General features: G+C 37.8%; 1 protein-coding gene across 5 annotated transcripts in view; it reads right to left on the reverse strand.

The window, feature by feature from the left end:
• syt1a (synaptotagmin Ia) overlaps positions 1-14,798 on the reverse strand; it is a 151,781-nt gene that overhangs the window by 37,555 nt on the left and 99,428 nt on the right. For all 5 annotated transcript variants that reach the window (XM_032589045.1, XM_032589046.1, XM_032589042.1 and 2 more), the window contains one exon: positions 2,151-2,354. In XM_032589045.1, coding sequence (XP_032444936.1) covers positions 2,151-2,325 — 175 coding nt within the window. In that variant the 5' untranslated portion in view covers positions 2,326-2,354. The remainder of the gene's footprint in view (positions 1-2,150; positions 2,355-14,798) is intronic.

Genomic DNA, 14,798 nt, shown 5'->3' on the forward strand with positions numbered 1-14,798 from the left:
TTTATTGTTAAGCCAGAGGGGAGATAAACTCGTCAGGTCTTGGTTGTAAATCCTCTGAAATCAAATATCCTCAAAGATATTCAAACATGTTTCTATTTTAAATGAATGCACACAGCTAAAGCTCTTCAGCTGCAGCCATGAGAGTTTTTTAAAAAAAAATATAAATAATGGATTTTATTTAAGCTAAATTACTTCCTAGCATGGATAAACATTCCTGTGTATGAAACTCTGCAATGGTGACTTTTGTGGCGTTGGGGAAAAAAGGAAGACATTTTGTGAGATGATATTACTTACACACAAACCTGTTGTTATATACAATTATAATTTAGGATACTGATGAAAACAAAACCTTCAGACCTCCGTGGAGAGATTTGTTCTGATAGGCAAAGAACGTCACACACTCATGCACAGATGAGGATGGGTTTTTTCAGGAGATTTGATCATAAAAGTGCAGAAGTTTTGATTTAAGAAAGATGTTCTTGATGTAAAAAAAAATATGTACAAAGCCTTAAAATAACAGCATTTTACATTACAGAAGTCTCACAGTGAAAAATAAGAACATTCAGCCTTTAGTTTAAACAAAGAAGAAAAAAAATAGATACAAGCTAGAAAAATACATTCAACCCTTCTGCTAAGAAATACTCGTAACCCTTACTTTTCTCCAGTAATTTTGACGAGGTAGGGCCATACAGAGAGGAAATTCTCAATAATTGTAGGACATGAATGCATTCATTTGAACATAACCATGAGTTATAATCCTGTTTTGTTTTTAGACAATGAACTAGAAGACTTGATTTAAAGGAGCTCTACTTAGAGCTGTATTTATGTTTTTAATTGTGTTTTGGCTGCTAATTTGCCACCTGGTCGTGCAGAGTTGTTAGAACGGTGATAAGGGCAAAAAGTCTGCAACGCTCAGCATCCAAGAGGAGCAAAGGGCAGGAAGTCTGAGCAGGTAGACAGACACCATGCCCCCCCCCACAGAGCAGCCATATGTGCAGCACAGAGGAAGTTCGGCACAGAAGCAGCAGCCCTTCGGCACACAGAGACACTGAGATGCACTGCACCAAAATCTTGACCCCAACGTACAGCCACCTCAACCCACAGCAAGTCAGGCACTTGTACAAACCTGCTAGTGAGTTTGCAACAGTGATTTTTAAAAATATTTATTTCTCCAGAATTACTGAATTAATATGAAGGGTTGGATTTCCTTTTACAACTGTTAGGTTTTCTATTCTGCTTTTGCACTAAACTAAACATGAAAAATAAAAATGACTTTTTACCTTTTTATCAAGTATAAACTGAGATATTCAGTGAAGAAAGCTTTTTTTTCTTCTATTGTTTCCTAAGAAACAGCCGAACAGAAGATGAGAAGTTGATGATTTTTCAGAGTTCGATTGTTTGACGTTTTCATCAAAGGTCAAGTCAGACCTTGACTGCTTATTGAGCTACAAAGAGTAACGCGCATCTATGGCTGAATCATCCCTGACTCATGAGGTATACAATCAGGATCACATTGAAAGGTTTCAGATAAACAGCTTTAAAATCACAAGGAGTCAAATTACACACATTTTGCATCTGTGAAACCATTTGAAAGCCGAGTCAGTGACTCACACTCTTTTCAGAAACTTGGTTTCTGTGGAGAATGAAGAGAAATTCTTACAAGATTCTCAATGATTTGCTGTTTGAATCATAGACCCTGGAGAAAATCTGTCTTGGAGAGTCGTAGGTACGACTGAATGTTAGTAAAGATGCTGCTTAAAAACATCTGCTTTATTCATTAGTAGTTTTAAGCAAAGAAAGCAGAGAGGTTTGCATATCAGCCCATACAGTTATATGGTAACTAGCTGCTTAAATTCTAAGCTCTAATGTGGAAAAATACAAGGGATTTCCCACTATCATTTAGTAAAAAACATGATCACATGATGGAAGTTCAACAAAGGCTTATTAATTGAAATCAGGTGTGCTGAAGCAGGTCAGTGTGAGGCTTAGGAAGTACTGTGATAGTCTGATAAAGTCAGACAGAAAACTCAGTTCTGGTAGTTTTTGCTGCCAAAAGTGATTTTAGTTTTTAGGAATCTTTTTGATGTGGTCGTAAATACTTAGACCCAACAAAAAACGTGCATGAGTTAATAAAGAAAAAAAAAACTCACATGGGATTTTGTTCAGCTCATTCATGAACTTGTTCTTCAGCTTGGAGAAGGCTTCATCCTTCTCCCCTGTGCCCGGTCCGGCCATGCTGGTGGTGTTGGAGCCAGCTGTTGAGGAGGAGGCAGTGGTGAGCGAAGGGGCCGCAGCCGCCAGCGCTTCCCTTCGACTCTCATTCATGGTGGCAATGCTGGGCAGCCAGGCAGTAGCTGCAGAAGGAAAATAAATACAGTTCGGATAGATGAGATTGGATTCTTTCAGTTCCTCAGTCTCTGTGACAGATGCATGTCGGAGGAAGGGAGCCTGCCTCGTCAGATGACGGAGCTGACGGAGAATGTGTGCGCAGCTGTAGGCTCAGCCTTAGTAAACATCAGCTGGAGTCCACAGAAAACTGGCCAGCTCTAAAATCAGAATAAAGATCCTCACTCAATGTCAAAATGTAATATTAAGATCACAAGGTAGCAATAAAATGATGATGAAGTGCAACTCTACATCTGGTTTAACTATGATCCTGCGCTCCCAGTAGTGACATATGCTGCAGTGCACAACACAAAGCTCTTCACACACACCAGGTGTATTTACTTTATTTTAAGGTCTGGTTGCAGAGGAAACAGAGTGACTCATATGTTATCCACTGCTCTTTGTGCAGAGGCGCTCATGCGGTGCCACATGTGGTCTGCTGCTTAATGTTCATTGTTTACCAGCTAAATCATCTCCAAGCACGTCATCACAATGGGCTGTCCCGTCTGTATGGGGTTTCTACATCGTCTCTGTTCTACTCCAGGGCAACAGAGCATGACTGTGATACTACAGTTTGACCAAATATTACACAACTTCCACTACAAACCTTATTTCAATAGTTGCATAACACTAATATCTGAAGTATTTTACCAGAATTCAAATACTTTAACTGACTACTGCAGTCAAATTATTGGCTTCATTGGAGCACACGTTAGCAAATCAAGCAACCAAACAGGAGGAGGCCTCCTTCATCAGCTACATCACGTTGGTTGTAACTGCAAGTTAAAATATGGCAAGTTAAGAGAAATGGGTGAGAAAACTTAGGCAACCTTACAACAGAACAGCAAACTCAAACATATTTTTCATACAACAAAGCCCAGTTTCGCAATAAGTCTTGGAAGATACTAGACTGGCCATCGAAGTCACACTACCTGACCTGAAAAAGCAACTGCCATGAGGAAGGGGCTAAAATTTCTCATTATGTTGCATAAATCTTATTCTGGCTATAAAATATGTTTGCAGCAGGTCATAGCAACAAAAGGATGATCTATTAAGTGCAAAAGGGATGTTATAAATGTTGAAACTATTCAACATTACAAATATATTTCATGTTTATATCACTTGTAGCTTTAAGTTATGAGCTTCTAAAATTTTAGAATAATTGCCAGTGTTTTTTAATTAACTAAAAATGTGGTAGTCAGTGGTTCAGCATGTTGCTGTTGTAAAGATGTCTTCATTAAGACCCAACATGTCTACTTTAAAAATAAAAGCAGGACAGAAGGTGAGTGACAAGATATAGGGAAAATTAAGAGTGGCTTAAAATTTGTGTAGAGCAATGTATCTTACAATGGATGCATTTACTTCCCAGATAAAATGTTTTAATGTGTTTAAGTGAAATTCAATAATTATACAAAGCAGCTACATGCAGCAGTTCTGCAGCAGATAGGAACTATTTGTGTGCCGTTGGTGCGCAGGTTGTAATTTGCTCTGTCACCATAGCAATTCAAGAGGATAATGGCGTGCTAAAGAAAACCAGTACACAGCGAAGATTGATGGCCTAATTTTCCTTCCTTCCCACAGCTGGTGCTCACTAAACTCATATTTCCACATTTATTTCATTGTTAACATACCCAGGCATAACACTGGATGTGACTCTAAGATTCACTGAATGTTTCTCTGTAAAGTAATTTGAAAGCCTAAATGTAACCTCGAAAATTGACGCAAATTATATTTATTTTTGAGCTTCAGAGTGGAGAACAAGACGCCAGCATAATACTCCCCAACAGAAACCATGATAAAAAGAAACAGGTCAGAGTTGATGTGGAAAGCTTCCTTCATTGAATAAATTGAGGTTTTAAAACGTCAGTGAAGCAGATTGGATATCAGAGAAATGACAACACTGCTTTTATTTTCTACACTTTCATAACCTCACTGGCAGCACATTAAGATAATTTATTCTGTATATGAAGGGATGCTCAAACTAATTTGAACATTAATTTAAACTAAACTGAGTCACTGGTTATGCAGAAAAGCAATAACATTTTAAAATAAATCTGTAATATTTGAGGATTAATACGTTAAATCACTTTTACTTCTTAAAAAAAAAGAGGGAAAACAGGCTGAAAAGCCAATTTGTGTTTGTAAACTTAGAATTTTGTCATTTAAATATTAGTATTATTGCTCATGTGATTCAGTTAGGACTTCCATTATGTAATCTATCCTTTCATTAGAAATAATTATAATTTCGCTTACCAGTGTCTCAGATAATTAGCAACATTTGATTGCCAGAAGATGTTGTTATATTTGAAAAATGATATTATTCTGAAAAGATATGGACTCGCCTGCAAGAGTAATTTTGGCAAAAAGCAGCTAAATTGTTTTGAAAAAAAAAAAAAGGTTGGTTTGAAAAATGTTCCTGCATAAACCATGCCTTCTATGAAAGATAGATGTCAAACTGACCCAGTAATGATCCAAATACATTTTAAGCTTGGAAGATTGTCAGGACATTCTGACTGAAAAGGAAAACATTTTTGACAACAAATGAACTTTTTTGGACTGGACTGCAACCAACATAAATGTATAGAAGAAATTACTTCTCCACTTCCTTGACCAGTGACAAATCATCACAACTAATAAGAACAATTTTTCAGACACAAATGCACACAGTCTGAATTAAAATAGGGAAATAACAGCAAAATAAAGCATTTTCCAGTAATGATTAATTGCATTGACTTTAAATATTGTTTGCTATAAATTCTATCAGTTGAGGGATCCTTTTAGATATTTAAATACGGAGTTGAGTTGCTTTTTCAGAAGAAACAGTGACTAAGACTAACTACTGAAGGTCTTATCTTCCTACCTTCAGTTGGTTAAAATATTTCATTGATTTCTTTCTTTTTCATTCACGGTTAAATAAGAAAATCCTTGGAACAGAACTATTTTCTAAAGGTTTTTAGTTGCACTTCTGTAAAAATGTCCCTTAAAATATACACAATTTAAGTCTCTACACACCTATTATTAGTTGGCTGCTGAGATAGGATCGATCCTCAACATGCTAAACATATTTCAGCAGGCATGAAAAACAAAGAATTGATTTGTAAGCAAAGGGATTCTCTTAATTTTAGCTGCATAATTTGTTTATGCAGCCACAATGGGTGGTATGCAGCCTTTTATTATCCATGAAAACACAAAATCTATTGAGCAAAACAGGTTTCCTTTCCAAGATACCTTGGTTCTAGCTTCACGACCACTGCTGCTCTTTCACAACTCGGAGAAAGTTTCATATCACGCTGTGATATTAACACTAAACTAACACTTCTTTCACAGCATCTTTCACCATCATCAACAGAGACTTTTTAAGACAAGGGTGTTGAAAATGTAAAAAAAAAAAAGAAGCAACAAATAAAACAGCCTGTGATCAAACAACAAGATGCATCAGAAGTGATTTAGGTTTGAAAAATGAGCTTCAAGAAACCTTCTCTTCTTTTCTCATGGTTGCATGAACACCTACGCATGTACCTGTTAGCTCAGCCGCCCTTTGAACGTTGCAAGGTTAGTGTGGGGGCCGATTCATTCGGCAGTGACAGAGATACTTCAACATGGGGCGAGGACTTTAAGGGAGCACAATGATGCTCTGCAGAGTGCATGTGGGAGGCTTCTTACGTGGAAAAAAGAATCGATCATCCCCTCTGTGTGCGTGTAAACATGAAGTACAATTTTGAGTTATTTTCTGAATTAATTCTGCACAATGTAAAAAGAAAATAGAGTATTTATGTAAATTTGTCTATTCCAGTGAATTAGATACCTTTTAGATATACCAAATGAAGCAAGCATCTACATTCAAGGACATAACATTACTTTAAAAAAAGACAACTGAATACTAAACTGTGCATAGAGGACCACCCATTGTGTCTGTTGTGCTTCTCGTGGAGGCCCTCATATTACTGACAAAAATTGAAACAATAATTCAGCTCACATTTGTGCCTTAATGACTACTTGCCCAGTCAAGCATAAGATGACAATTTCCATGTTGTCTTCATTGTCTACAGTGGCAGACAGCAGGCAGTCCACTTGAACCCCAGTGTCATTTACTGCTGGAGTGGATTGAGGCTTATTTATCTTCATGGAAGACCAGAGAGTATTGACCTTTTTCCCTCTCGTAGGACTGCCTTCACAGGATAATCACGCTGTATGTGTAATGCGACTCAATATTTACCCTGTCACTATCACATCCCCGCCATTTTAAATAATGCTTTCGCTCTATTTTTAAAGGTTTTTCCAATTTAATTTTGGTGTTTTTTTTAACCTGCGTCACTCACAGAAAGTGATTCAAGCCCAAATGAAACAAATCTGAAATGTGTGGACTGTCTTTATTTACCCCCCTTTGTTGTGAAATCTTTAACTGCATCTGTTCTGTGAAAGTTTCAGTGCTACATTAGACAACATTAATCAATAAATAGTACCGTGAATAGCACACAAAGTCGAGGAGAAGATAAAGGTGGGGTTAGGTTACAATATTTTTGTAACCGTTGCCCATTTTAAGAGTACACATCTGAAAATAGCAAGAATGTGGCACAACTGTAAACCACCTAAACTGACAAGCAGAAGAAAAAGTAAAGACAAAAAAAGCCGCCATGGAATCAATGGTGACTCTGGATGAGCTGCAGAGATGCACAGCTCAAGTACTTCAATTCAGTTTATTTATGTAGCACCAATTCACAACAAGTTCACAGAGAAATTCATAAGAAGTCCTGTTTGTGGGCGTGCCGTGGTGGCATAGTGGTTAGCGCGACCCGTATTTGGAGGCCTTCAGTCCTTGACGCGGCCGTCGCGGGTTCGACGCCCGGACCCGACGATATTTGCCGCATGTCTTCCCCCCTCTCCTTCCCCATTTCCTGTCAGCCTACTGTCATATAAGGGACACTAGAGCCCACAAAAGACCCCCTGGAGGGGTAAAAAAAAAAGAAGTCCTGTTTGTTTTGCCATAAATGAGGAATGCAACGTACATGTGGAAAAATGTACGTTGACATACAAACAAAATGCTTTGCGACGGACAACTAATTGTACATTACCCTAAATACATCATTCTAAAGATGGTGGTGGCAGTATCATGCTGTGGGTCAAACCTGATTAGAAAATAAATGGAGATAAATACAGGGCAATCCTGGAAGAAAGTCTGTTTGAAGCTATGTGTAACTTGGTGCTGGGGCAGAGGTTGGTCTTCCAGAAGCATAAATGCAACCAGAGCTACAATAGACTGGTACATTCAGGTGTCAGAGAGGGCTTAGTCAAAGTCCAGATAAAAATCCAAGTGAGAATCTGTTACAGCAGACCAACATTAATGTTCACAGATCTTCATCCAATCTGAGTAAGCTTTAGTTTTTTTCCTCCCAAAAGAAAATCACTAATAGAGACAGACACCAAAAAGGAAATTTCAGTAAATATTACAAGTTGACAATATAATTTATGCACTAATTAGAAACTATGAATACTTTGCCATCTACTTCACAATTAGTTTTGTTGCTTTGCCGCATCTAATCCAAAATTTGTGGCTAAAATGTAAGAAAAAAAACAACATATTACAAGACGAGAGGATCAGCTGATCTAACCCAGTCGACGCTTGCTGTCATTCTGGTTTTGCTTCACTGCAGGATGTGACACACTGCTGCTTCCAGCTTCCTTTTTTCTGCACCAACCATCTTTTTGGAGGCGTGCCGCTCAGGTGTAAAATCCCAACCCAATTAAAGGGCCGCCAGATGGCCCAGCAGGTCCCCTATCACGGTGGAAAAGCTGGCTCACAGCTCCCACCCATCACCTCTCTCTTTCCTTCACAAACTTGGTCAGCTTGCTCGCTCTCCTCCTCCTCTCCCTCTATCATTCGTTCCATCTCCATCATCCTTTCATGTTTATTTTTTCCCCCACCTGCTCCCTGGTTTCCTGCACCAACAGATTCCCATCTCACCAGTGTGGATCAGAATGCTGTTAACATCATTATTTTGATAATGGACCACATAATGGAATAAATCAAGAGCAAATGATGTGATTAAAACCATTTTTTAGCTCACATTTGGAGCACGAGTTGGTGTTACGTGGAAACCTCTGCTTTCTGACTAGTTCAGCTCCCAGTGGGGTTGGTTTTACACCTCAAGATTTTGGACAAGAATAGAGCAGGTCTTAATTTTGTTAAATAATATGATTACAACTGTGTGGTTTGTGAACAAAGGCTCTGCTTCGTTTAATTCCAGGGGTATTCATCTAATTAAAGCTATTTGAAACAACCTCGTGAAAAATTATCCGCTAAATTTCACTCGGTTATTTAGTACCAACATAATACAGTCCAACCTGGTTCAGTGGAGTTATAGAGCCAAAATAAGAGTTAGTTTTCTCTATTTGAGAGGATACAGTATGTAGTTCAAGTGAACACTTTTAGCTGAAGCTGAAAATAGAAATACAGAAACAGATTTTAAAGTAATTTTATTGGATTTCAGGCATTAATGTCCTCTAGCCTTTAAAGGTTGCACAGTTTGAACCACAAAAGACATAAAATCTGCTTACTGAATTAGCTTCAGAAGTTTATTGTGATGGCTTCTGCAGCTTAAGAAGATAAAAAACAAAAACAACTTCCACCAGTCACTATATGACACTTTTAAAGATATTTAGGACTGTCAAACACTTAATCCTGCAAAATTATCTGTGGACCCATTTTGAAGGTGTTAGATCTGTTTAACAAGATTCACAATGCATTTGGAAGAAAAGCCCACAGTATTGCAGACTCTCCACTATTTTTAGCAGCGGAAGTGAACTGCTTTTTCCACATTATCAACCTTAGTTTCATGTGACACCTGGAGAATTTGTTTTTTAAAAAGCTCAATCTTAGCCAAATTGAACTAAAGAACATTGTTCCAGAATGCATCTTCATCATTTTTATTTTAGGTTTGTGATGGCAGGAAAGAAGAAGCATGTCCCTTGCATCCATCCTAAACAAACTTATTCACTTGTTAACCCTGAAATGGGCTTTTGTGTTACATCATATGTAAGCCTTAGGGAAACAGAAAGTCAGGGACTACCAGACACACCATGTAACCTAAAAAGGTGTAAAAGATACTAATTAGTGATATTTATTTCACAGAAATGACAGGGTGCCAAAATTTATTTCCCTCAACTCAAATTAAAGGGTGGATTTCTCAAAAAATGTTTTAGTGAAAATCTTCCTGTAATGAAAGATCAATTTATTGAGACTTTTTACAAATCTATACCGAGGGTCCTAATAATCAGATAACATTTATGTATCTGACTAACTAATATTTATGATAAACTAAAGAGTGCTTTTATGAAATGAACTCCACCAGTGAAGCATCTCAGTCAGATACAGTAGTTGTAAACAAAATGAGTGCCTTTAATTTGAATCTCGAGTCGTTAACTGAATTTTCTTTCAGAACAATTAAAATCTAATGAAGTCATATTATGTGCCTTCCTGAGCGTAAGTGAGACCGTGTTGATTATTTAACAGTCAACAGTTGCTTGGAGGTTTTAAACTAGACTTGATTACACTTCAAAAGTGTGGGAGCTCCTGTGGTTTTTGCATAATCCTCTGACAGACACTCAGACGGCGCTTTGCAGATTTGGATAAACTAATAATCATTCCAAGGACACTTGCTTAAATCCAAAGGGAGTACTAACAGAGTAATGACAATGAATGACAAATTAAAAATATTAAGCAAATTAGACCTCATGTTGCATGCATAATACAATGATGCATCAAGCAGATATCAACAGAATGCTTAACTTGGTTGTTAATGTGATTTCTTCCTCTATTTGTTCTGTTATTTTGTAGTCGGCTAGTTTTAAAGGTTATGTGTAATCTCCTAAAATACTGATCGGATGGACAGACGGGCCAACTGACTTTTTGAACAATGGAGCAGAATATAAGGTAGGAAAAACAGACATATTTCTGGACAATACTGGGGTAAATTTCCACCTTTAGGACATGATTGTATCAGCTCAGCTCTACAACAAATGCTAGAAAAGTTTTCTCCAGGTTGGTTATTTAAAACAACTCCAAGTGGGACAATAACTACAAAATAATTTTTTTAATTGGGGATTTCAAAATATATATGACTTTTTAACTAATTTATTGCATTAAAAAGACAAAAAAAACTGAATAAAATAAACAATCTGAGAAAAACAGCTCTGTGCCCTGGACAAACTCTTTCCTTTATTTCTCTACACAAAGAAAAACAGTTGAGATGTCAGTGCTGCTTCGCTGGAGCAGCTACGACACGTGTCAATATCAAAGCCATTCATCTGATAAACCACATGGACTTCAAGGAGAAAAACCCAGAACACCTCTGCACTCTGGTTTGAAAGTACTAATCCCAGCAGTCCTTCGTAACTTGAGGAAAATGACAAAGTGACACATTGATTATATCCCGTCAGTTAAGTGTCCACCAAAATCTGCCTGCTGCTCATTTGTTTAAAGACCTCTCACATGCATGCACACAAGGGGAGTCCTTTCTGTATATAATGTGTGACATAAATGATTGTTAGGTGAGCTGCTTGCAGTGAGCAGAGATAAGAGGAGGCTGAGAAGCCCCGAGGCCACTTCTCCGTGTCCAGTGAAGCCTCTTAACTCACCTGAAGCCAATCTCAGGGGGTAATAGAACTGCAAAAAGTTATTAACCCTGCTTTCCAGCGAGGCCAGAACAGCTCTATTAAGTCAAAGCACAAAGATTCCCCCATTTTCAATTACTGCTTCCAAAGCACTGAGGAAAGTTAGAAAAATCCAGCTTGTAGTCTGTCAGAGAAAACGACTCCAGAGCCCCCCATCTGAACAGCTCTTATCAGCTCCTCTTGTTCCTCGCACTGCGCAGTTCTGATACTCCACCTGAGTTGTTGCAGGACGTGTTCAGTCTATTTATATGTCAAACATCACAAGGAGGAACTCATCGGAGTAAACAGGGCTGTCTGTATAAAAGCTACTAGAGAGGCCCAACACGTAAAACTGAAACAGATCCACCATTTAGACGCTGACCTGGAGAATTTGCAAGGTTTGAAATCTAAGCTTTGACTTTTATGAAGTTGATACAAAAGATATTTTTTCACCACTGCTGAAGGAATTTAAGCTTCTGTCATGAACTGGAAGTATTTTATCAGTAGGAAGTGATTTGGTATTGAACTCATACCAGCTTGTTTGGTTTCCTCTGGTTTACTGTATCTCAGGTCACTGATTTACTTGATCAAACATCCATTTGTTGCTCTTATCAGACTGACAGAATGCTCTTCAAATCCCACCTCCTGCCTTTGGTGCCTCTCACCTTTGGTTTGTGCTTTGAAGGGGGTTAAAGCACAGAGGTGGGTGAGGGCCAGGGCTAATACAGCAGCGCCTGGGGAGTTATGTCTGCTGGAATCAGAATGATGTAGGAGACAAGGCCAGGGGCCGTGGTGCAAACACTGGTAGGTGAGTCATACAGATGAAAGGAGGCTGTTTGTGCAGCCAGTATGTACATTCAGGGTCACCCTGCAGGGAAAAACTGCCTGGCAACCACTGAGAGCATGACAGAGTGGGAGAGACAACAATTTAGCGACAAGGCTTTTATGTTAAAAAGGTAAACTGAACCCGGAAGACTCCAGAAAGATAGTAGGTAAGCAGTACATAAAATCCGCTAAGTCGTGACTGCTGGCTTTAAAAAATACAAAAGTGAATAAAGACATGGATTCTTAATCATCTTAGTCATGTTTTTTTCTTTTATCATTTTATCTTGGTGTCGTAAAAATAGTTTAAAAAAACTGTTCAATTATTTTCTCACTTGTGATTAATTGGCACTGCTGATGTCATGTAAAAAAACAACAACTTTTTTTTTACTGTAGTTGCATAATCTTGTAATTAAAATTCTAAATGTCCCAACTTAAAATTTGAGCACATTCATTTACCATTTGTAAAACGTTTGAATAGAAGAAAATGAGAAAGACAAGAAAATACATAATTCAATAAGAAGATATAGCCAGGAGAAAGTAGCTGCTCGCCTAGTGTTACCCATATCTCCAATCACTAATTAAAAACGTTAAAACAACTGGGACTGTGACAAACAAGGCTGGATGAGAACCAAAAATTAACATGCCACTTTGCACAGCAAGGATGATCGTGAAAACAGTTTCCAGAGGGAGCTGCTGCAAAAGGTAGCATCTTGTAGTCACCAAGTCTTCATTACAACTGTTAGATGTGGTGTACATGTCAACTCATTTGGGAAGCATGCCAGAAAAACACACTCTTAGTTGGTTCTGGAATGAAATGAAGATGCGGAAATTAGCAGAGGTATTCCTGGAATGGTGGAGGATCTGTGATACTGTGAGGAACTCTTTCAAATATAAATATGAGGAAAACTTAAAATGGTTACCAGGTCTTTCGACAAGATTAGCATCCAAAACTTGCAGCTAAATCAACACAGAATCCTGTGGAAAACTTGTAAGTTAAACAGAAAAAGCAGGAGAAAAAAAAAAGAATGATCTCGTTCTCTTCATGCTCTAAGCCTTCTGAAATGTTAGGAGAAGGCTAACTGCTGTCCTACTGGCAAACAGGATTGTGAAAAGCAATAACCACAGGGATGCCAGTAATAGCAGAGGGTGCTGTATTAATGCAAGATTATAAAAGTAATGTGATTAATGGATGACTCTCCTGTCAGTCTGACCTACTGTGAAGCTCTATTAGTGTCTGTCTCTGAGAAATTGATCCATTGAGTTGATGCAGTTTGCTGTCAGTCAACCAACAGTAACGATTTATCTCTTTACAGCTGTAAAAATTCGGAAGAATTTATATTTAATTTATATTTTCAGTAGAAAATATTTTTTAACAGCTGTAGAGTTATCATTAACCATCTGCTAATCCTGCAGGAATAAAATTAAAACAACTTCAGGAGTTTGGGCAGCTGGTGGATGTTGATTTAAGATTTCTAATATCACAAACAACAATTTTCCTTGTTCTATTTTCTATGCAGGTGCATCCCAATACATGAGACATAATAAAAGAAAAACATTTTCACTAACTTAATTCCAGAATTATAATAAATAAAACATCTGCATACGTAGTGATATGTTTAAAGCTATAAGTAGACAGCAGAAAACACAATAAACCAACTAACTGACAAAATGACTCTCCAAATCTTCACCAAAAAAAATAAAAATAAAATAAAATCATTCAACTCAGTTTTAAGCATTATTCCTTTAGACTCTGGGATTTTTAGTTTTGTCTCAAAATGCAAAATATACTTTCATCTGAGCAACAGTCCAGTATTTTTTTCTCATTTTCCTTCCAAGCTCAGATAAAATGTTCAAGACATCTTTGGTTTAAATGTGGCTTAACTCAAAGAACAAGACGGTTGTAACATAACCTGGAGAGATCTGTTTTCCTTCCACTTAACTTTCCATTTATATTCTAAAGTGCAGCATTCTGAATAACCAGGTTCCTAAGCCTTAGCTTTTTATATGTCTTGCCGTTGTTGTGGATGTTATCAGTGAATTTCTGCTGACCAGATGTCCAAACATGTTTTCTTTTCAAAGTCTTCCTAGATTACCTAATATTCACATTTTTTTTTTAAAGGAAAACTGAATTTTTGTTTAAAAAATGTTACTGAAAAAACTAGCTTTTAAACATGATAGTTGAGAAAACTGTTTAAAAGTATTTCACCTTGGCGAAAGGATGCATAATGAGAAACCGCATTTAACTTTGACTTTATTTAGCCCTGCCCCCTCTAGGTTTGTTTCTTCCTCCACCCACTCTTTCTCACCTCCCTCTGCTACATCCTGCTCTCCGCAGGGTTCAGTCACAGATATCCCAACTGACATGGTCTAATCAAAGTATAACATCTCCACAGAGACGAGTTCACCAAAAAGCAGCATATTCCACATTTAAAAATATTCATTAGGATGAATTAGAACTGACTTGTCTTCCCCGATTGTTCGGTAGCAGACAATGTTTTTCCGTCTCTTTATTTGCCGCCTTTCATCATCTTAAGAAAAAGAAAACATTCCCAGAGCGCTTAATATTCTCTTCAAGCAGACGGTGTTTCAAGTGCTCTCTCCAGGCTCTTGGCAGCTGACCTTTTAGCTGTGTTTAGAGTGTGTGGTTTGCTGATGTGGATTAGCTCAAACAAGAAAATGGCTAAACACTCAGTGACTAAGAGATGAGCAGGAGCTATATCATCTAAGACATCTTAAAAAAAAGTTTTAAGTAGGGGGGATGAGGTACTTTAGTGGTGGTATTTTCTGTGACAGCAAACCCTTTTTTGCTCAGCAACAGCGCGTGTCCACAACAAATTCTAACATGAGATGACATTTTTGGAGGGAATACGAGCCCTGCCTTATCAGATTTGCTCTTCAATGAAGATGAGAGCGAGTGACTTTTCGACTTTGAAAGTTTA

The sequence above is a fragment of the Xiphophorus hellerii genome, chromosome 17, assembly GCF_003331165.1.
Source record: "Xiphophorus hellerii strain 12219 chromosome 17, Xiphophorus_hellerii-4.1, whole genome shotgun sequence".
NCBI classification, from domain to species: Eukaryota; Metazoa; Chordata; class Actinopteri; order Cyprinodontiformes; family Poeciliidae; genus Xiphophorus; species Xiphophorus hellerii.